This window comes from Ptychodera flava, chromosome 9 (assembly GCF_041260155.1).
Source record: "Ptychodera flava strain L36383 chromosome 9, AS_Pfla_20210202, whole genome shotgun sequence".
Taxonomy (NCBI): Eukaryota; Metazoa; Hemichordata; class Enteropneusta; family Ptychoderidae; genus Ptychodera; species Ptychodera flava.
In genome coordinates, this window is record NC_091936.1 from 23,721,276 (window position 1) to 23,745,987 (window position 24,712).

At 37.1% G+C, this 24,712-nt stretch overlaps 1 protein-coding gene across 1 annotated transcript; it reads right to left on the minus strand.

Annotated features, from left to right (window-relative positions):
- Window positions 1-8,344: 8,344 nt before the first annotated feature.
- LOC139141231 (catenin delta-2-like) lies at window positions 8,345-24,661 on the minus strand. The gene is made up of 10 exons (XM_070710855.1): window positions 24,470-24,661; window positions 20,252-20,399; window positions 16,728-17,003; window positions 15,515-15,664; window positions 13,845-13,971; window positions 12,507-12,667; window positions 12,199-12,391; window positions 11,753-11,903; window positions 11,093-11,322; window positions 8,345-9,846 (listed from the first exon to the last, which is right to left on the minus strand). Exons 1-10 carry the CDS (start codon window positions 24,486-24,488, stop codon window positions 9,307-9,309), a joined length of 1,995 nt encoding a protein of 664 aa, XP_070566956.1. The 5' UTR covers window positions 24,489-24,661; the 3' UTR covers window positions 8,345-9,306.
- Between the last annotated feature and the right edge of the window lie 51 nt (window positions 24,662-24,712).

Sequence of the window (24,712 nt, forward strand, 5' to 3'; positions counted from 1 at the left end):
CTGGCTGTTACAACAAGATTTCTCACTCCACCCGAAGATTAACCATGGCCGATGATCATAGATTCTTTTTTACTACCGTCAGTGGAGCAACATGGTCCTTGCATGAGTGTCTATTCCGTTTTTATTTAATATTATAACAATATTCTAGAATTAGCGCATTAATTTAGCACCAGGAATGCATGTTAGTTATGATTTTTAGCGTTGGTCCTAAGCTTACTGTTGTTGTTATTTTGTCGAAAATGTTGCGCTCGCAAGTGTTGTAAATATTTTCCCATTGTAGGAGGACAGAAGACAAGGTCCTTACTGTAATGATCGATAAATCACTCAATTGGCTTACATGTAGTAATACATGGGACGAGCGTCGCGTCAGATGACTGGTTCTGCTATTCAGAATGGTAAAAATCAAAACATTTATGGTCGTGTGAAGATAAGAATGGACAGTGAAATTGATCCAAATGTTATCACACTTGTGTAATTGGTTTGTAAAGTTGTTCCAAAACTTGCTGCAGTATCAGTACTTGTAATTAACTTGAGGCAAAGAACAGACGGATGATAGTGTTGTTTCACAGCAGGCTTCAGCTGTAATTGCTGAAGTAAAGCAATAAAACCTGTCGGCCGGTAGGAACTGATTAGTGTCTATGTGTGGGATAAATGTTTCCTACAAGTGAACACACACTTGTATTTCAGTAGTGGCCATGGCCGAGTATATGTTCAAAGTCGAGTTCTCGTACTATTCCCAAACACGGATAGTGCCCGTCTTCATTTCTGAGGATGACTTGCCAATGCTGTGGCTGTGACACTCAGGGCAGCGGTACGGAATGTAATATGATTCTGCATATGTGAAGTGCACCGCAAAGTGTACTCCCATGGTGTGTGTTTATTAGGGGTCCATAAAAGCTCTCTGATTTTCACCGCAATTATAACAAGTCAGTGCAACTTCTAAGGCAAGTTTTGAAACAACTTTACAAACCAATTACACAAGTGTGATAACATTTAGATCAATTTCACTGTCCATTCTTATCTTCACACAACAGTAATAATAAAACAAGACACCGCACTGCTCTCTCTCTCTCTCTCTCTCTCTCTCTCTCTCTCTCTCCGATATTGCTCTAAAACATTTGTTCCGCAAACGTCAACATCTCCATCTTCGCTGATTGTTTAGTATTCGCGATGCCAATTCTATTGTGACTATGGAATGGAAGGAAGCATGGTCACTCCGGTTAAATAATACTATTCTTTACGAACAAGGAAAATCATCAATGAAAAATGCTGATTCAGCTATTTTCATTCTCATTCTGAACTTGTTGCCTTTCCCAAAATAACTTCTTCGACCGTTTCTAAGTCTATGTATCAAGCCACTTTACAGTGAAATGAAGACACCATAATTCCAAGAATTTTGATGATTCCATATAAGAAAACAGACTGTCCGTTCCTGAAGAGTATGCCTCACCATGCAATACTAGTATTGTTTTCCCTTTAAATATCTCAGTGTTATAAGTAATGTTACCAGGACATCTGCGAGATGTTGCTACGATGTTTTTGTTTTTTGGTTTTGTTTGTTTGTTTGTTTGTTTGTCGGTTTCACGGGATATGTCAGTTGACGCTGGCCAAAAAAGATGGACAGGGCTGGTTCATGTTTTTTTAGGGGAAAATGAATTGACTCGTATGTGACTGCACTGGTATTTCAGAGTGAGGTCACGTGAATATTACCTGCCGATGCTTCTATACAGATACTGACCCTACTCTATACACGTGACCAAGGTCATTCCACAAAATGTAATGTAGGCATGAAAATTTGCTCCCAAGACCTGTCCGTAGTTTTCATCACATCAAAATTGTAGACATAGGCCTATCCTAGGCAAGGCAACATGCATCTCCATCGTTACGGTTGTTACTTTCAAATGCATTTTGTGACATTTACACCAATACACTGAGTTCCATATGACTCTATGAGAAGTCGTGAAAATTAAATCCAGCCGGAGAATCCTGGTCTCAAAAATCGTCAGACAGTAAATGTTGATTTATTACACATCCCCGAAACGTTGTTGGAAATTCGGCATCAGTTCTGACGGTCATGGTCACAATAATATTATAAAATTTTCAGTATTCAAAAGAAGAGAGATAAGATGTAAGATATTTAGATTTTTTTAAACGGTGAAGTTTCGTGAATTTCTAGTCTTCAAAAGGCAAACCTGAAACGTATATTTTAACGCCCAGGAAAACTCTATCGATGTGTTTTATAATGAAGTAGTGCATGCTTCTGATAATATCTCCATGGTTTGTTTCATTAAAGTGCAAAGTAATGCCAAAATGTGTCTTATTCACCAACCTTCGTTTTGGTAATTCTCTACTCAGACTAGTAGTGCGAGTTTCAGTTAGAACAAACAGCTGCTAAATGATGTACTGGATGTTTTACTCTTGGCGTAGAATAGGAAATCAACGATCAAGATATTTTGTCTGAGTCTTGTGCACATCATCGATGCAAACTTCCGTTTTCATCAACCTCTCTAACGATCACAGTATTCTGTTCACGTGCCCCGATGAAGACAAAACAAGATCGCTTTGCTTTGTCTTTAAACCAAGTCTGGTAGACGTTAGATATTTTATGTTCATTCCATCAATAAATTAATAAATCATCAAAACACATGTAAACGAATAAATGCAATATTTAATGGTTATTCTGGTGCCATTTCAATTGATTCACCGTTTTCCCAACCTTCATATAATACAAATATGTGAACAACAGTGTTGTCCGGGTGTGTTTTTGAGATTTCAGTTCACGAGGAATATATACACATTCTGGCACAGGTACATGTAAAAGATAATTACACGAGAGAGAGAGAGAGAGAGAGAGAGAGAGAGAGAGAGAGAGAGAGAGTCTGTGCAAACCAAGCGGATCTGTTTCTTGGAGTGGAGCGTCTTTCAGGTGTTTTGTGTAAACAATAAACAATGCACTTTTTGGCGACGGCATAATGGGACATGGTTTTAAACAACAGACAATTTCATCGGCAAAAGAAAAACAGGAAATGTCTTATTTTGGGAACAACGACCGTCTACAACCACATTCTTTCACACCTGAAATTCCTGAAATACCGACAATTTGCGTTCAACCGTCCGGGTGGTGGTGGGTGATCGGTGACTCAGATTTGACCAATGCCGAAGTACCAACTCGAGCAATTTTAATATATTCTCAGGCTGACCCCCAACTCCAGTGATCCGACCCACACGGTCATAAACATCACACTGACTTCTTACCGAGATGCCGGATTTAGGACAATGTGGCTGGAGTGTATATTGGTGATGTTTGTGAGACTGCCGATATTGCGTGATTTGTAGCTTATTACGTATAATATTAGTAGTAGTAATAAATTGCCATTCTAGTCACGCTTCACTGAAGTAATTTCCCGAAGTTTATATTATTAATATTTAACTTTGTTAGTATTAACAGTGTAATGTCATTTTTCCATACGACAAATAAAAGTCTATCTGACTTCCATCATGACATTATGGCTGACTTTAGCTTGAGTTTCAAACCAGTAACGACGTTGATGAATAATTACACCGATTCCCATAAAAAGTCTCAAGAAGTTTTTGAGTCTGTTTACGTAAGCTTAAGGGCCGAAAATCCACCGTAAGCAAGGTGAACGGATTATCTAGACTTTGTATTGGTTTTCATTTCTTCAATGTACACCTGTACGCAAACCATAGTGAGCTCCAGGAGAACTAAATTTCCCTGTTCATTTACAATCTAATGGAAGTTTTGAACCCGGAAAATGCCGCATATGACAAATTTTGATCACTTAGTCTTCGACGTTTAGAACAGTTATTATATCGGTTTGCTGGCAAACTTGGATATATCGAATAATCAACCACCTGATCGATAAGTACCTGCTGTGTTGGTATAGAATTTCGTATCTTTCTTTCGAATGTCAAGTACAGTCACAACAAATTTGATAATAAACGGTCACACATTTTGTATGTATATCCACAGTCTCTCGTGGGCTATTCAGCTCTGGGACTATTCGCCCCATAGACGAGTGTACATAAGCGAGGGTTGTTTCTCGCTTATGTACACTCGTCTATGGGGCGAATAGTCCCAGAGCTGAATAGCCCACGAGGGACTGTGGTATGTCATAGGGAAAGGAAACTCATTGCGGCGGACCTCAACCCTCCAACAAAACACTTTACTTGTATGCGTTCATTATGACACATCTGTGATTATGTAAATTGAAGTAAACTCATGAAAGTTCTCAATTGACAAGAATTCAAAGTCAGTGTCCAAGGTGCAACTCACGTGTCCGAGTCTTCAAATGAAAATTTTTTCAACTCAAAACGAATATAATGCGCAACTTTTCAAAAGAAAGTGTTAATCAATTAATTAATTTAATTAATTAATGGTGCTTTCGTCTCGAATTTAAACTGTACTTAAATTTAACTTGTCAAAACGAATGTGCAAATCTTCAAATGGAAAGTGTTTTACAAAAACATGACATAATTTCAAGCTAAAAGTGCTGTATCTAAAAAACGAATGCAAAGATTCAATTTTAGCATGGTTGCACACCATATCTTCGCCTGATTTTATTCAGATTAATCACTGCGTAGACAGAATAGATGTTACACTCATCGAATGAAAAGAAACGAAGTTTGTGAACAAATAATGTTTACAGATTTGGACGGCCGAATACCATCACCGAAAAAATATCAAAACAACAACCTTGTTTATCATGCATTTTTCTTTTCACTTTTATCGTCATTCCTTTACACCTTATTCGTTGGCACATTAGAAACATCGAGTAGAGATCGTTGACTTGTTGAATCCCACCAATATTTCCGACAATAACACCCCAAGAAGGATTTATGAAATTAGAGAGCTCTCTACTCACAAAATAAATCGGGCAGATGCGAAGACAAGTTTGATTGTACTAGCAGTAATTGGTTTAGCGTAAGGTTTTGTTACTCTTGTATTTGGGGTCTGATCCTATGACGCATCTCAGGTCTACAGCTTGTAACAATTCATGGGTTTTCCTTCAGGTAAGTTTAATCATAGACCCAGGTTTTCTCTACAGTCTATGGTTCAGCCTTGCGTACAGGGATCTGCTCATAGTAGACCCCATCAGATCTTGCAAGGAAGAATCTCGTTCCCAGTACCTCCACGGCCAGGTACAGACAGACCTGCCACAGGGCTACAATCTTACCCTGATCACGGGCGAAAACGCTGAAACAAAGGGATATATTCGTTTTGATTTGGGGGGAACACAAAGGTATCATACATACACAAAAAGTAAATAGCTTGGTGGTAAGAGACGATTATCATAGAAGTGAACAATTACAAGAAAATAACAATACAAGGAGTATAGTGCATATCGTAGCTTATCTCTATACCTCCTCTAAGATGCATTTCAAAATTGCCACATAGACCCCCGAGAAAAACTGTCGAGGGTCTATGGTTTGTCTCAATAGAAGGAATAACAGTAGCTGTTATTGGTAACTCAATGGAAGCCTAAACCCCCTGGATGGATTAGAGACAATGTAACCCAGGACAATAAAGGAAATCCCCTGGACGTGCTTTATCTTGATATTTCTGGTGTGCTTACGTAATATTTGTACTTTCTCTAGCAGTTGTGAAGTGTTTTCTTTGACAGTCTTGTTTCAGATGAGGCAATGCGAAAAAGTGCAGCAGATTACCATCTATCTGAGAACACATAAACGAAATGATTTGTAGAGGGCGCTAGGTTCGGTGCCACAACTCAGGTCAAACAGTTTAGCTGAGAAAGCATCTTCTCTCAGCTGTAATTGAAACAGCTACAATGCAGAGTAAGTGCAATTACATGTAACTGTTCAGCTGTCGTCCAGGCAGAGTTGCCCCATGCTGGTTTACTGTAACTAATCAATGAGTGGGTAACCCACTGTAATTACTGCCCAGATAAGTGCTATCTAAGCGCTATCAGAAAACAAAAAAATCTATCTATCTATCTATCTATCTATCTATCTATCTATCTATCTATCTATATCTATATCTATCTATCTATCTATCTATCTATCTATCTATCTATCTATCTATCTATCTATCTATCTATCTATCTATATATCTATATATATATATATATATATATATATATATATATATATATATATATATATATATATATATATTATATATATATAAATATATATATTATATATATATATAAGAGAGAGAGAGAAGACGAGCCAACTTTTTGGGCAAATTACCAGCTAAGATGTCTGTAAATAATGGGAAAATAACAACTACAGAAGAAGAGAAAATAATGTCAGGTATTGCATGTCAGGCTATAATCTTCACACAGTCCTAAAGATCACAGTCACCTGTGGTCTATTCCGCTCTGCGTTTATATATATGCGCCCCATAGACGTGTGTACGTATGCCTGATATGTACAAACGTCTGTGGGGCGCATATATATAGACGCAGAGCGGAATAGACCACAGGTGACTGTGCTAAAGATGTCTCTCTCCACCAAAGGTCGAACGAAAGTTGCTTTGCAAGCTTTTCATGTGCGCCTAATTCTAAAATCTTTTGAGCGGTTTAAAAGACAAAAAGGTCAAATTCAATGAAGGAAATCCCCTGAACATCTTTCGTCTCTGCCATCATATGATTATTTGACTTTTTGTAATATGCTTCCTCTCAAAGAAAAACATACAATGTGCGCTGCTGCCCTCTAATGTAATCGGTCATTGACCTGACAGCTACGACTGATAAACTTTTTCAGTACTACAGTTAGAGGGCGCTAGGTTAAATTGCGGTGAGGCTAGGACGTTTTCCCGTTGATCTTGGCAAGCTACAGATCTGGCGGGCTAATGTGTCTCTTTTATTATAAACCCTACACATTTTCCCATCAATATTAAGTTATGATCAAGTAGGAGAGTCCAATATTTCATGGCAAATGATGAAAATCGCTATTTCTCAAAGTTGATAGTATTATCAATTTTGGAGGAGAAATCAAAAGTTATTTGAGTTTTCACAGGAATGTATTGCGTTGGCACTGTTTGGTATTCAGGAACCGAACAGCCCTATAAATTTGTTATTAGATATTCGTGAAAGACAACACAAACTGAGTATTATGGTTAAAAAAAAATGGCACAACTTTCAAATTTGGGAAATATATGGTATTGACCATATTGCCTGCCTTTCAATGTAGTTATTAAAGAACTGTCTCAAAGAAACTTACAGCCCTGACTGTCAAAGGTGACAATGGTCTGATTACCAGATATATAATTTGCTGCTGTCTGTTTAGTGCATAAGCAAAAATGAGTAAATATCTGGATAGGCTTTAATAACAATGTTTACTTTTTTACCTGATATGAGGTTTGTTAAAGTCACACCTCTTTGTGTATAACACTGTTAAATATCTTTGAAGTGAATTTGTGTATGTAATTGGGTTTTGAAAAACGAAACGGATCTGCTGGGCAACATGAGTTATTAAATCAAGACAACAAAGTATACTAACCTCTTATATGAAAATTGCATGGCTCACTCGTGTGCTGTGTTAGGTCAAGGTCAAGGGCATGTTGTATGCACATTTTTTGCAGACTCATTGTCTTCATTTGACATACTAGTAATACCATGTGAACTGTATTGCTCTTTGAAGATGTCAGGATATAGAGAATATTTGCAAGTCAGTTTGCCTAGCCACAGCAATTGTCTGTCATCCATCCTTTATGGTAGAATGTGTCTCAGGGACAGATATTCACACTTTCTATTTTTTACAGGTCTTTTCTGATCTGCCTCTTGTTTGGCTCATTTTAAAGTTTTTGGAAAAGAAAATTTTCCAGTCTTAGTTTTTCGAAAAAAAAAAAAAAATTCCCCATAGAGTTAACACAGGGATGGCGGCCATTTTAAATTTCAAATGTTGGTAAATGTTAGGTAATTTGTTTCTCTGGTACAAAACTTAACTGGTGACCACTGATTTTTTTATTTGGTAAGAGAGTGGTTGCAAGTTCATTAAGAAAAGTTTTCATCAAAGTTTAAGTTTTTCACTTTCTGGGCACATACTACCTTAATGCCTGTGTAGGTCAGGTTAGGAAGACACATGTATGAATATGTCTACAGCGGTGTTTCTGTATCCTACCTACCATGCATTATATATATATATATATATATATATATATATATATATATATATATATATATATATATATATATATATATATATATATATATATATATATATATATATATATATATATATATATATATATATATATATATATATATATATATATATATAGGGGGGGACCAACCAATGCACATACAAGACAAATAAAATGCACTCACACTTTGCATAAAAAAATCTGAATTTTCAAGAATATGTACAATATATATTTATTAGTAAAGCTTTTGTATTACATAGATGGTATCATTTCTTTGGAAAATGATTACAAAGAAACTGAAAACGATGAAATAAGAATGAACCACACAGTGTAATGGAATTACTTGATGTCAGATACTTAGTTATATAGAATATATAAAGGGGAGATTTCAATGTAAGTGAGAGCTACTGGACATGTGTCACTTTATAGCTTCTGTTTGGAAGAATTTACATATTTTAATTAATGTGTGTTTGGGAGGGGGAGGGGATGGGGCTACATGGAGGTGGGTTAGATCAAAAGTGAAAGGATTAATGTATCGGCTGAGTTGTGGACGGTTAATAGAGATAATGGAATGAAGAGGCTGATCTAATACCTTGTGAATGTATCGTTTTTTAGTAAAACTGAAGTTCATGGACTCAAAGCATTTGTACACCCTTATTGTAAAAAGTGAGTTTGGTCAATGTTTGATTGGGTAACAAGTTCAAAGTTGGTGGACTGGAGCAACGGTAAAATTGAAAATTGAAAAAATTCGGGCATAAAATGGCAAGACGACCTTGTGCATCTGCAGAATACTGGAATAAATCTTCATTGCATCAACAATCACGTTTTCTTAGGGGGGCCTCTCTACTGTAACCCTTTGAGTGCTGTAATCTTTCCCATTAAAAATTTAGTGCAACATTTTGCCAATTTTTTATGAATTTTTCTGTAAATATTTTGATAGTTTTGGACCAAACGGACATTACGATTAATTAGCTAAATTTTTTAATCAAAATTTTGGCAAAAATAAAAAAAAAATTGACTGGGGTATATCTTATAAAGGTGACAAAAATTGACTTTGGCGCTCAAAGGGTAAAACAACTTGACCCCTTAGGATTGCTGTGATCTGAAAATTTATTTAGCATGGGTTCAGTATTCTTGTGTCTTGCCGATGATCGGTTCAATTGAACAGTTTCAAATCTTCACTTTGTTGGCAACGGTTGTCGGTGGAAAGAGGTCCCCTGGATTTCCTGCTGTCTCCTTTCAAGTTGTGACAGTTGTTGCATGAGTTCAACGTTGTGATACGAGACACGGTCCAGCTCCTTTCTAATGTGTTTCATCTGGACCCTGAAGTCCTGATTTTCATATTTAAGTCGCGAAAGCTGGTTCACGTACACAGACGGACCGGTCGTCTCCGTGTCAATAGTCTCTGTGTAATATTCGCTATCCCGCATTGCGGTCTCTGTAGTGGTCGTATCGTAAGTGCGGGCGTCGTCCTCGTCGTCTGTAATCCTATCTAGACCATGGATTCTTTGATAATGCGGCATCTCAATGGCACCTTCCTGTTCAATGCTGTCCTTGTTTGATTGGCAGGTGTTACATTTACTGCACTCGTCCTCAGCATTGGTGCCTGGCCTGGCCTGTGACTGGGTGTGGACATGTGGATGGAAGTACTGACTGTTCCAACCATCTTTCTTGAAAACTGGTCTCAGTTTCTTGAAACTCCACAAGGTTATCAAAACCTTTGAAAATTGAGAAAACAGACACTTAGTAATCAGTTTATTCTATTTCATATTACCGTAAGGGAGAATGCACCAAGGACACAGATGTTCGCACTCTCAAATTTTTTTAATACTTTTCTGATCCAACTTTTGTGGGGCTCATTTTAAAGCTCTTGGTGAAATAAAAATTTTCACCATCTTAGTTTTTCGAAAAATCAAAGTTTCATTTTTCCCCATGAAGTTAACATGGAGTGGCGGCCATTTCGAATTTCAAATATGGGTATATGTTAGGTGATTTGTTTCTCTAATCACGGTTTTTGCAGAGGGACCGTGCTCTAATATAGTACTTTGTGTGGTGACCCCTGATTTTTATTCTTGATTTGGTAAGAGAACGGTCGAAAGTTTCATTGAGTCTTACACTTTTGAGGCGGGTACTACCTTAAACATTGGGCTTTCATTTCCTAAAATAAAATCATTTGCATGTAGTTAAGCTACCAAGAGTTGTTCACAGTTAACTCAAATCAAATGATTTCCCATTTTTATGCAGCAGAGATCACACACAAAAGACAATTACTGTATATGTTCTGGGCTTGGTGCACCTTATTCAACTACCTCTTCTGATGTGTTCTGGTACCCAGAATTCCACATGATACTGTACTGTAGTTAGAACAGTAACTGGGCACTGGATCAAGGGAAATTATGACACATCTACTGAGTGAGGTAAACATAAAAGGTAAAGCAGCTGACTCTTGAAAAAGTGTCATCATGTAAATATTTCACAAACACGTAATATTTTTCTTTTTCTTTAGCTTATAACACAAAATCTTGCCTTTTCTCAATGTTACTGTAACAATTCTTGTGCTAACAATGGCATAAAAAAAGATTGTTAATTGCAAGAAATTTTTGTAAAATCACATATTATTCTCTCATTAATATACAATAATAAATATTTGATTACATTTTCTAATAACACTTTTGGAAATTACACATACAAGAACGACAAAAATACATCTTAGTTGGTGACTGTTAGTGTTACCATGAATACTAAAGGACACATTAATGGCTCACACTACAAGCTGCAGCAACAGCCACGAATGCAACACTGACAAAAATTGTTTGAATTGCGAGCAGCACTGTCCAATGTTGGGCACGTGCAGTAATTGCAAACAGCACTATTAGTTTAGCTCTCAATCAGACTTGCAGAGACGCAAATGATGAAATGGTCAAGTCAACACACAGGAATATGAAAAGAAATGTGGGACCTCACCTGAGATGCTGCAGCCACTTCAGCTACGCTATATTTCCGCCAAGTTGACGATATGTTTATGAGTTTATCAACTCCATTGAGATTTCGTAACTCCTTGGCATTTTCAAAGTCATTGATCACCAATCTATGAACGCAATGGATCACAGCTACAACCACGTCTGCTTTGTGTTGCACAGGTTTGCCAGCACCACCCGGCATACACATGATTAAGTCTCGCATTCCATATCTCCCTGTTTAGGTCAATCAAAAATACAGAAATCACAAAAAATCTGTCTATCATTCACAAAGAATAGCACTGATAACTCCAAATTGCATGAGGTTTTTATTGATTTACAAAACACATTTTCTCACAATATTATCAACTGTTTCACTTTGGTATAGTGTGATAGATGTTTTATGTACTTTTAAAAGAGCGCCACCAAGTGGTCAATCTCACTGATGCCACAAGATGTTTTCACAGATTTGATTATACATGTACACCCAGTTGTCAGGTAACACTGACACAGACTGTAAGAGGAGTTACCTTTTGAACTGATAATATTAAAATTATTGACACCGCTGACATATCAGCTATTTTAACATTTGTTCCTTGCTTACTTTATTGTGTTCACATTTTATCAACAAACATGAGATAGTTAAGAACAAAAAGTGCTCACTTACCAACTAGTTCTTTGTTTCTTGGATCTTGGCTGAGATTATGAAGTGCTTTGGCAACTGAATTTACCACAGCATCATCATCCATCTTGAGAAGTTCCACTAGGATAGGGAGGCCCTTGGATTTCCGCACATCAGCACGTATATCAATTGACCACTGTGTTTGTAGGTTGTAAAAACATATCCACAAAAGAAAACGGAAAAAAAATCACTCTTTGTGTAGAAATGACAGAAGGCAGATAAAAGATGTGAGACTGACGATCTACTTTACATAACAACAGAAAAAAATATTTTCAAATGTCAAGATTTTTTGTTAGTGTTCGACAACAACTTTAAAACAAACTAGATGCTGGTGAGCTTCTTGGTACAGCATAAAGAGCGCCCTCATAAGACAAGTCTGGGAATATATCATCCACTTGCACTGGAACCAAAAAACCAGCAGAACTACTCACCTTGAAATTGGGGGCAGTAAGATTTTGAATAGTACCAGCTGTAGCTGCTAAAGTTCCTATGTTTGAAGATACAGAGAGAAGAGACAAATATGGCTGACACACATCCACTTGCCATAGCAACGACTTGCCCTTTTTCTCCTGCTCACGCCTCTGCCTTGGTTCCTGAGAAGTAGGATCCTCTCGTGGGGGCGCCCTACAAGTCACAATGAAGTCCACAGAAAAAAGTATGTGTATGTTCTAAAACAATAAAATCCTGTGTTTGTAAGCATACAAAACGGACACAAACGATTTTGACTGTGAGTTCCTACCTCCGTCGGGGGGTTGTCTGCTTTCCAAATGAGAAACATCCTATTTTAAATTCTTGGCTTTCGTTTTTCGGATGCATTGCGGGTGGACTTTCCCTGTGGAACACTTCAGATCCAATATGGTAGGATAGGTTCTGAAGGATACACATGCAATTTTCAACAGCCTGTGAAAAGAGATCATCAGACAATCAATGAAATGTCACATCCTCTTTTGGCATTTCTAAATGTGATGTCAAAAGTTCCCCTACATTTCATTTTAAAGCTTTGTTCTATTGTATGAGAAAAGACTCAATAAATCTAAGGACATTATCAAACTGTTTATTTTGTGCGATTTTCAGATCAACATTTAGATCAAGTTTCACCATTGGCTTGTGAAATGTTTTGGGAACAAATTTTCTGGTTGTGATGAAAGGAATGAATGTGTATTCTAAATAGCTCCATTTTCTCTTAATTCTGATTACACTGTATTTCCAAACATTCCAGATGTTCTTGCTGTGTTTATTTAATATGATTCCTAGTCCTATCAATTGTCTATTCTCTGTTAAAAAGCAAGTACATACCTTTCACTGGTTACAAATCTACAATGTTCAGTTCAATTGAGATTTTCATGCTGATCTTATATCAACCAATGACCACTAAATGCATAGGGCATTAAGGCTGTAATTTTTATGTCTGTTTTTTTAGACGCCCATACTTTTACTTTTCATTCACAAAGCTGTGTTTGAGATAACTACTTGTATGTTTTAGCCTAAGATAAACATTGCGTAGCAACTATTTGAACTTCTATTAAAACAAATGTACAAATGTAATTTCTTCCTTGAGGTTGAAGGAAGCACTACAATAGGGTTAAATGTTGGCTGATTTTGTGCTGCTGTATTTCAAGCTGCTAAGTTTATTTGCAACATTTAGTGTGTCTGTTTCTATACAGACACTTAGAACCTTTCTCTTTGCATCATAAAGATTTCCTCTGCTACTCTCTGTAAACATGGATGGATTTTTGACATGATGTTCAGTTTACATACCATTGGACGTACTTATGTATTTTTTTCATGATTGTAATAAATTTGAAGTACATGTCACAAACATACAATAAAATTTTCAAGTCATATTTCAGGCCTACACTGGTGATTGGTTTCCAAAGAAAGCAGCACCTGACACTGGAATTTCTATTGACAGGCACAACATATGGAAACTGTGTCACTGTGACAGTTGCCCCTCTGGTGCCATTTAACCTGCCACCCCTGTCTCCCTTATTCATGGCTCCATCTCCAATTAAAAACAACTCAGTTAGACTGAAAAGAGGTGGCGAAGTGGCTAAGTAAAAGCTAAATTGTAACTTACGTTGCTGTCAAGTAAAGCATTGGACTTGCTGTCACTGACAGATCTCATCAAATAAATGAGAGAATCCACAAGCCCTTCACACTCCCTCATCTTTTTACGAGCTTCTGGACCAGCAGAACTTAAATTCCTACAAATGAAAGGCAAAGTAGAAATATGATATTATTAAGTATACACAAGTATGAAAGAATTCAAATTTCTGAGAAATTATTATATATAATCATATTATCAAGTATATTTAACCCTTTGAGTGCAGTCATTTTCTCTCTCAAGTTTCAGTGCAATGATTTGCAAACTTTTATGATTTTTTCTGTATATTATTTCGACAATTTTTGACCAAATGGACATCACTTTTCATTGGCTTCAGATTTTGATCAAAATTTTTGGAAAAAATTTGATAAAGGTGACAAAAATTGACTTTGGCACTCGAAGGGTTACATGTACAAAGATAGCAGCTGCACTTTCATTGCTTATTTCTTTGAAATTTGGATGAGCCATTTGACAATAAAAGGACATTATAGCATCAAATGTATTCCTCAGACACTTTGAAGCTATTCAGAGCTGTATTAGCTTATGATGAACTTTGCAACTTTGTATCTCATATTTCAAGGTTAAGGTTTAAAATTCCTAAAGTCAAGGGTTCACAAGAATCAACGTACAATATAGTAATTATACTTTAATTTTGCATTAAGCACAATGATAACCTTATTTGAATGTTGTATGCTACATGAAATATCAAGTTCATATTATTTAGCAATGGAGATTGAGATGTAATCTCACTCTTGAAGAAATAACTATATCACATGTATCAAGGCTGAAGATTTGATACAAGTATGTACAGTATATGTATTGGAATTCGGACAGGATATTGTAGTTCATACATCATGCTGAATATAGAGACAAAAAAACACCTCAAAACTTTCAAAATTTACAGCTAGAATTCCTGTAAAACTGCAAGTATAATTTTAAGTTTAATATTTACATTGTCCTCATTTACATTTTTTTTTAAATCTGCATGTAAATGAAATGTTACAGGAAGAAGTTTGAGTGTCTGGTATTTAACATTCAACAAATTGTCATTTTCTGATAATAAATATCACAGTTTAATAAATATCACAGTTTTTAAATTGATTTCTATCAAATGACGAAGAATTCAGTAAACTGCTTAAAAATCACTTTGACTTCTGATATATTTATATTTCTCGATTGGTGACCAAGGAAACCGACCATACACTCCCTTTTCATTATTGACAATTTACTCTCTTTTGGTTCAATTTTGTATCTGTAGCAAAAAATTAGAAAAACCCGAACACCCAGTGCATGTGCAAATTGGTATATAACACAGGCTGTGTAAAGATTATGTAATACAGCCACAACTCAGCTGCTTTCTGGCCACCATTGCTGGTAACCCACTTTAGATGTCAGAACTTCTGAACACATTATGCACTCTATACAAACAGATTCCGTTATGTAAAGGTAGCTTGGGAGACAAACACTCAGGCGTAATCCTAGCCTCAGAGAATACAGCTCCTTACACATACAATTAAGCTTAGGGTGCTTGTGAGCTGTAACAAGCGTAAGCTTGGGCTTGTGCAAATGCAGACAGGAAGACAGTATGCAAACATGGCTGACAACGATTTGCAGGAATGTACATCAGTGGGTTTTAATCTCACCTGAGGCATCCCGTTGAGTTTGTAAATGTCACTGATAAAGGCGTGTTCCTGATTCTAAGATTGCTGCCGTCTTTGTTTCTCTCCCAGCCTGACTCCGAAATCAGGACTGTTTTGACTAAAATGGTGAGACTGTCTTCTAAGATTGGTATTTTTCAATCTCTGCAGAGGAAATACAAATATTTTGAAAAAACAGAAGTAAGCATATTAGTAAAACATGCAGCTTTACAATAATAATCTTCTATTGAACCAAAATGAATGCGCCATCCCATGAATCAGATCCACAGACTCTTTGATGGTATGAATGACCAGTATCAAGATGTATCTGTGATCCTGTATTAAAATCTTATTTGGTAGCATTAGTCTGTATTCATTCTTTCCATGTACATGGTTGCATTGGTATTCAAATCCTCCATCACAAGCAAAATACCGATGGTCTTCTCTTGGCCCACCAACTGATCAACTTGCTCAGCACATGAAATCCATGAATTTTTTTTCTTTTGCCCTCTCTCTACCCTTCCCCAAAACAAGTAGTGCAAGCCCACCAACATATAGTGCAATACTGAATCTACTTCAACAGATACTTGTGTAACAGAAATTGTAAGTCTTAGTCTAGAAGAAGAATGGTTTTCACTTTGTAACTTTCCCACAGTTAGTCATTAGCAAGAATGTTTCCCTGCTGGTTTCATTTGAATTTCATTTCAAATCCTGAACACAAACAGATGTGAGTGTCTAAAAGCTGGGCAAAACCGGCTCCTACTTTGTAAGTTCATTTCTTTCTTTCATGTCTTAAGATCGCTTTTTTGAGATTCTCTTGTCTACCCTGTCTTTTATTTGGAAACACACTGCAATTGAGTTCATCATTCTGGTTATTTACAATTCAACTTACAACAAAGTTGACAAATCTCTGACAAATCTGTGCAAAGTTACACGTTATTTTTGCTGAATTAATAGACTCTGTGATAGTACAAATCATTATTATTCATCAAAACGGCATCAAACTATGCAGTGTGACACACATTCTGATGAGCAGTCCCTGATAAATACTGACACCATTTCTGACACACTTGTCATAAAACAATGCAATCAGAAGACTGAATAAATGTCTGCTATACAAGGAGGAGGGGCAGACATACTATGAAACTCGATATACATCAATGGCATCAATGTGGCACTTCAGTTTAAACATTATCGTTTGTACAGTCCAGGTGTTCACCTCCCGCCCTTTGCTGAGCAAAAAAAAAAATGACCCACCTCATCAGACGAGAGATTCCATAGCGTTCCCGTGGTGATCTCTCTGATATCTTCATCTGAGGTAGTTCTGAGCAGTCTAGCTAAAGCTTGGATGCCACCCGAGTTCTTGACGGCTAGATTGTTGTCTTCGTTTGGCTGTCTGAATGCTATGTTCCGTAGTATATTGGCCGCACTGTGATGGATGTCTGGGATTGGATGACCTAAGAGATCCACAATGGCTGGTATTCCACCATATTCCCTACAAAAAGAAAGAACAAATTTAACAATGTCAGAATTTCACCTCCCCCTAAAAAGATTGAAAGTAATCTCTCAGTAAATAGTGTAAGAGTAGCAGATTTATAAGAATACAATCAGTGTGTTTGAACAAATGTCCTTTGAAAATTGATGGTGCGATTTTATTAAATATTTATTAAAATTTGACGCATTGACAGCGCAATGAATCCTTCCTTTAGTCTTATCCCAGAACAATTTATAGCAGTGAAAATGAAAGACTATTTGTCTTTCAATAAACTTTACATTCCTGAATTTTGTACTGAGCAAATAACTCATTCGAATGATTAAAGTCACCGATTATGTACATCAATAATTGATGAATTTTTTATTCAATAACATTATTTAATTAGTGTCTAATTTTTCTACTTTACAACTATCTGAATGTTTTGGTTAACTGTGTAGTTTTTACCGGACCATACTCAATGGTGTTCTTTTAATATATATATATATATATATATATATATATATATATATATATATATATATATATATCTGTATATATATGTGTGTGTGTGTGTGTGTGTGTGTGTGTGTGTGTATTTAACATCAGTATGTACTGTACACAAATCAATGAGGGAAAACCATGATGTGTTAAATGTTACTTCTAAAAAACATGAAAATTATGTTGTTGGTAAAAAACTGCTTTTTTTGGTAGTTTTTAATGAAACAAATTTTTTTTTCATTGTTTCCAATACTAGTAATTTTATTGGTAAACCCTACAATAAATAGCATAAACAGATTAACAACATGCATTTCTTCGTTTATACTGAAAAATATGAAAAAAAACTGAGTGTTTTGGTACAAAATTCAATTATTGCCCCAGATCTTGCAATAGAAGTTGAACTTATATGATTTCCACACAGGTGTGTTATACACTGCCATTTCACATCATATCAACATGCACAGACGCCTGGAGATAAAAAATCACCTTCTAGAGCCTTTTTATGGAGTTTGGCCCAAAGACTACATGTTTTCACACTTTAAACCTATAATTAGTGATATAAATTACAAAACTGTATGTAAATCATCAGCTGCCAGGCTATGACCCAAAGAAACTTCTCGCCAAGCTTCCTGTTCATTCACGTCCCTTCCTGCGGGTGTTTTCACCACAACGAAATCCAAAACGCTCTCCGACAAACCATACACTTGTACAATTACTTTTGTGTAAATTTTGCTTGAGGTAACACAATCCCTTGGGTTACTGCCACTTTGAATCCGGTACATTTCAGGGTCAGTGGGGTCACTTCAACTATTTGAGGTCAATACAGTTATTTAGTCCGGAGACTAGAAGTCCAATGACTAATCAATGATCAAACACCGTGTGTTGGAAAACTCATTGGTTCTGACCAATTTGGCACAAATAATCAACAGCATTACAATTTTCCCACATTTTTGAGCATTTTAGTTTCCATGACAGTAAATATTCGACCCAGTAGACCATTCTAGGACACCCAAAAACAGCTATTTGAACACACTATGGTTTCTGGTTTAAGCTTCTGTGCCACCATGTGTAAACATATTCTGGTGTTACACCACCTACCAAAGTGTAATCTGGATGTACATTCTCAAACTGTTGTCCCGGTGAGCACAACAGACTTCTCCCCATTTGACCCTTGACACACAGCCATAACTTTAGCCACATACGCAGTTGGGTTTGTGTTGTAGCTCTATTAAACAGACTAAATTGTTTGAAAGGAACATTGACAGAAGGTGTCTGTGTTTGCTGTCCGACAAAAACAACCTCCCTGATTTATATACCTAGTTGTTTAATTATACAGGCGAGTGAGGTGCCACATATCATATTGAATTGTTGATTTTCACATGACTTCAAACACACATAAACACACAATATAAATCTGTCAACAGGTTGTCACATTAAACTTTGGAAGTTTTGTTTACGAATTCAGACATCATTTTATCACAATGAGATTGGAAGTGAGAGCTCACAGTTGTAATCTGCCGACCAGACTTTAAGACTATTACAACTTCTTTGACTTTTTGTAGATTTACAATACTTTCAAGATTCAATATGGTGAAGTGCACCTCCTTAAAAATCAGACAACAACAGACCTTGATATGCTATCTGATTCCATTGTTAAAGTTTGACCGAACAAATTTGAAAAAACTCCATTAAACAAAGGTACACATACCTGATAATACTAGAGATATAAATGTAAATATGTGTATAACACATGTTTTGTATGTAATATGTCTCGGTCTACGCATTTAATAAACATATGTTTGTGTGTACTAGTGCAGATGTGAGGCAGTAACCAGATCCGATTGATTCATTTTGGAACATACTTGGATTAGGACGTTGAATCACTATGGCAGGTCCATTAGAAACTATTCATGCAAGAAGCATCTATTGGGGCTTGAGTGACCGACAGTAATGGCGGGAGACCATGCGCTTAACACGCAGGTGGCCACAACCTGTTTGTGCATGACCTTTGACCTAAGTGGAGCAAGGGGAATATTTATAGCACTGCATTTGAGTGGAATATCTCAGACAACAAAATAAACAAATGTGAAAAGTGTCGACATGAGATGGGTTCCGTCAGAAGGTATTCTCCTTTTAGAAAAATCAGTTTCTCTCTCAAGTGTGAAATAGGAGGGATATTGGGGTTTACTTTATAGGCAAGTGCGAGACTGGTCAAATTCAAACACATCATACTTTATTGACTGTTATCCGATTTTATGCCATAAACACTGTAATTCATGTATTACTACTGCACACATTAAGCTGGGGTAGGGGAGTTTAACTACATTGGATACTCCCTTGACATGAAACAAAATAGCCTACTTGGCTTGACTTTAACACTGCATGTCTTGAATTAATAAATACGGAAATGTCAAATGTACATTGCACATGTCAGAATCTGTTACCTGGATTGCATCACCATGGTAATTGCTGATAACGTGATGACCTTTCTGGTCAATCATGGCTCAGCTCTCTGTCAGACTATTATAAGTATCAAGGCACATGGCTACAGTTGTACATTTACGGTGAATAAGCAATTACGACATGGACTGATTCACCGACCACACTTCTGCGGCTGTTAAACAATGGCATATGCTCAATTCACAAAGTAACATCACGACATAACAATTATCACTTAAACTTGGCTGCCTTGGGATTAAACTTCTTGTATGAGGGGGTCAAAGACTGTCGGGGGGGGGGAGGAAGGGGAGAACTCAGTGGGGGGGTCTTACCTGATGTCAGCGATTATCCGACTGTCCTTTCCCTCAGTGACTCTTTCGAGGTAAGCGACCATACTTGCCACCACAGTGTAGTCTTGATCGCAGAGTTTCCTGACAACCTCAACCAGAGACATCTCATCTGGGTTTGGTAAATAATGTCCTGTAACAACAAAAAAAAACAGAAAAGAAATACCAACATAAAAATCTGCTATCAAAACATTTGAATTGAAGATAACACGGTTGCAGACAAATTTTTCTCTGGAGAACTTCACCTTCAAATAGTATATATTTTCAATTTTATAATGTTACCATAGGTGATCCTCAATGCTCATTAGAAATGTGCAATGAACTTTCACATATGCTGATGTGTGCATGGTTTAGGGCTGAAGGTTAGGAGAGCGATACACACTAGAAAGACCAGAGATATCCAATGAACTGAACACCTAAGTTTGTATTTGCAGTGTAGAAGTAATAAATTATCTTTGAAAGTTACACTGCTTCACTTCAACACACTACTAATACTTATCCTTGGTATCCTGACCTCATTGAAAGTTGCTCGGGTTATGGCAAGGCCAGGCAACCAAGACATACATTAACTCTTAGCCAGTAGAATTGCCAAAGGCTGACAATGTTTAATGCTGACTGTGAATAACATTGCAAAGGGAAATTTATAGAACCATGGAGCTACCAAAAAGTTTTGGTAGCTCCACTGTAGAACCTACAAGCGGGTCTATCATCATCTATTTTTTAGGTTCATGATCATATCAACGTCTTCTCTGTACCTAATTGAAATACCTGGCTCGCTGATGCAGAAATTAAAGACATCATTTTGAAAACATAAAAAAAGTATGTGTATGTGTACAGAGAATGGTTGTTCAATGTTGTGGGTATTGGATGCTTTAAACGTTACCAACACACTGGAGGTTTTTTCGTCACAGCATTATTATTATGCAGACACAAGAACCATGGTTCATGGATCTGAGCACCAGATAAAACCCTGTACAATGTCAGCCTGAATAGGTTTCATATGCCTGGCACACTGCAAAAATCCATTTCCTTTCAACAAGCCAGATAACAAGTGGTCAACCAACTGATTATAATGAAGACTTTTAGGTTGCAACAAGACAATGGGGAAGACAATGGATGAACCAAGCATGAATAAAACAAATACCAAACACCCTTATGATAACAATATATTGCTGACCATTGTCAAAATAGAATGCAGATGACAGTTGGCCCAATTATGTGACTGACTATACAATTGATTTTGTTCTGATAGGACATTCACACTGTACATCTAAACAATTCACGAAATCAGAATAGTAGGTTTAAGGCTGGTTGTTATCTTTCAGCAGAGTGTGTCGTTTTCACGCGTAGAATTGGCTGAAGCCCTTCACACAATATATCCATGGATCTCTGTCTGGAGGGTCTATGGTTTAACTATACCCAGGTAATTCACACAGTAAGGTGATTACTAAGGGCATTGATGTAAGACTATATGACTTGTTATTTCCATGATATGCCCTGTCTCACATATGTCCCCCCCCCACATGGACCCATGCACCTCCTCCAAAACCCCAAACAGTGTAGGGTATTGTCTGTACATGCCTGTATACTACCTCCACAGTCACAAAATGTACGTAAAGCTGACATAAATAAAACCTGGATATACAGATTTCTGATGGCTGTTGCTGTACACAAACCTAGGACACATCTTTTGAAGTCAACATTCACACAAATCCGATGTCTATGCATTTAAGCAGTGGAAAATGAACAAGCTGTAAAGATGTCTCTGTCACACTTTCATAACATGAAGTCAGAATTTATGACGGGATTAAAATTCCACCGGCATGCAGCCACTGATAAAAAGTACTAGTTGTGAACAATACCTCTTTAGCCTGTGTCCTTGTGCATAAAGTGTGCAGGCAATCAAGCAATATGAAAGCAGTCACTTGATACTGCTGAGCTATAGAGTGTCACAAAAACCACTACAGACTTTCTGACTTCATGAGCCGTTGAGTAGGCAGACCAAACATCAAAACAGTGGTACTGAAGGCTGTCTTATAGTCAGCAAGCCCACTGCTGTCCTGAAAAAGCTGTCCGCTGTCTCAGTCTTGGGACCTATCCACACTTGCTGGCTTCTCTGTTGGGGCAATGGGAACAGCAGAAGCTGGCTCACGCCGCCACCAATGCATACATTAGCATGTGTACAGAGGTAGAGCACAATACAAAGGCAGCAACTGCAGCCTAAGGGTGTTCTACAAAATCCGCACACACATTTGGCAGAAAATGAAATATGCATGAGCAGGGGCAGTACACACTGGTACCATGGTGATGAAGGGGGGGAATATCATGTTACCCATTATGTAACAGGAAATGAAAGCTATCCTTGTAATTATGGGTTATGTGTTAATTACCCTATCTTGCCATAATTACAGTTTTAAATTAACTATTTATTGACACTTGTAAAGAATAACAGCCACTAATTAGCAGCTTGCCCTTACTAGCAAAGGTACACAGAATACTAGTAATCCAGTTTTGCATTTTGTTTTTGTAGGTATTTGACCTTAGTGTCAACATGATTTTATAAAATCTGAAAATACATTGCTGAAAATACTTTGGGGTCTTTTTTTAGTGATACTACCATTACTATGAAATGGCCATTGTTTTCCAAAGTATTTACCATTTTGTCTGATTTTTTTTTCCATTTGGTGAAGAGCACAGAGATGACACTTGACATATTGTTTTTCTGTATGTTGTAATTCAAGAAAGCATTTTGTAAATACAGTTGTTTTGCAAATAAATTACATATAAGTTGCTTTAGATGTTGAATGGGAATTTAACCTATTACACACAGTTCTCTTTGAACAGCTTACCCCCTTGTTCATTCTTCTGGGCAGAGTACATATAGATATGTTGAATTCAATTTATCCAAACCAAAGAATTACACACCACAATGGAAGCAGACAGGGAAAATAAAAAGTCTATGGGTGAATTCTTCCTAGAGGGGGTTGGGTACAACAATAGGTCAACTATGTCCAAATATTTAGATGGGATAATTTATGCCTGGGTGCGATGAATAGTCCGTGCATCTACACATGCTAACACGCGTCATGCCCTCACCAATCACAAAAGCCGGTGGGGTGGCGCCCAAAAGAATGCATGGCCTTCGGAGAAAGCAGACGCATTTTAATACTTTTGTACCGTCCCTGAAGTTCACTTTCAGGCATTTCCTCAAGGAAGAATGAATTCCTGCCAATTTGTCTGTCTTGTTGTGTGTTTAGCGTCCGGTATTACATGTGAATGGGATGGCTGCGTTGAATTGGTGGGTAATCATAGTTTAAAAGGAAGCTGCCTCTGCGTCCGATCTGCCATTCAGTAGCTATTTGCACACTGTCAGCCATGGTCTTTTGTTTCTATGCACATGCAAACACGCATTGACGCAATGAATCAGTGTCAAATTTCAATCTCCAAGTCAAAACTCAAGGCCATATAGATCAAAGCGACACACTCTCTTCAGGAATTACAACAACATTTACTTTAAGAGGGGGAAAAATGACAATGTTTTCTGAACAGGGAAGTGATTATCAATAATATAAACATGCATGGAAATATGTCATATCGTAACTTTGAACAATTAATGTTTTGAAGAAATGCATAAACAAAACCATATAAATACTGTTGTACATTCATAAAATAATTATCTTATCATCAAAGAAACCCATATAAATGAATAAAAATTTGAAGAAAGCAATAACGTCTTTCCCTTCCACTCAAGTGGAGAAATCATGACAAAAGTTCAGTCACCATTAATAATTGAGAAGTATCCGGTGGACGTCCACAAGTTACACAGTCTTTCCCTGCTGAAAAGACTAATTGTATTCACACCGCCTGAATTGTATTTAAAGTTAATTGAACATGGCGGTTACACCTCACATGACACATGTGACCATTATACCTGCTACTTTTTATGGATGCGTGACAAAAATAAACAACAACTGCATATCAGATTATTTCAAGTCACTGGAAACACAGATTAGTTTTTTCCTCTGTTCCAGCCAAGATTACTGTGTGTCAACCTTTGACCCAAGAATACCTCCACGTCCAGCCCTCAACCAGTACTACAATCATCGAGACGACTTTATGGTCTTTAAATAAAAAGCCAGCCGTTAAATTTTACACATGTTTGTTCAAGAAGGGTGAATTTCTAGGTTTCAAGCCGATACTCACCACTCAACGGATGATCCATGCCTCCTGGTGTCTATTTCACTCCCACAGTTATCGGCAAATGAAAAATAACAGCTCTCTCAGAAATGTGCATTTATATACACACACTTGTGCTGGGTTGGCCGCCAATTGACAGACGCCCCATTAAAAAGGTTACAGGGAACCTGTGGGTATACTCTCGACCGTTGACACCACTACTGAAGGTCCTTAGCTTAGCTCCGATATCTCCAGCATCTTAGTTCTTTG

Excerpts from the sequence above, each read along its gene's own strand:
- LOC139141231 (XM_070710855.1), bottom strand. Across the intron at positions 15,665-16,727 it reads TGCTCAGCAAAGGGCGGGAG|AATACCAATCTTAGAAGACA; the intron begins GTGAACACCTGG and ends CAGAGATTGAAA. Across the intron at positions 11,323-11,752 it reads AAGAAACAAAGAACTAGTTG|GGAGATATGGAATGCGAGAC; the intron begins GTAAGTGAGCAC and ends TGACCTAAACAG.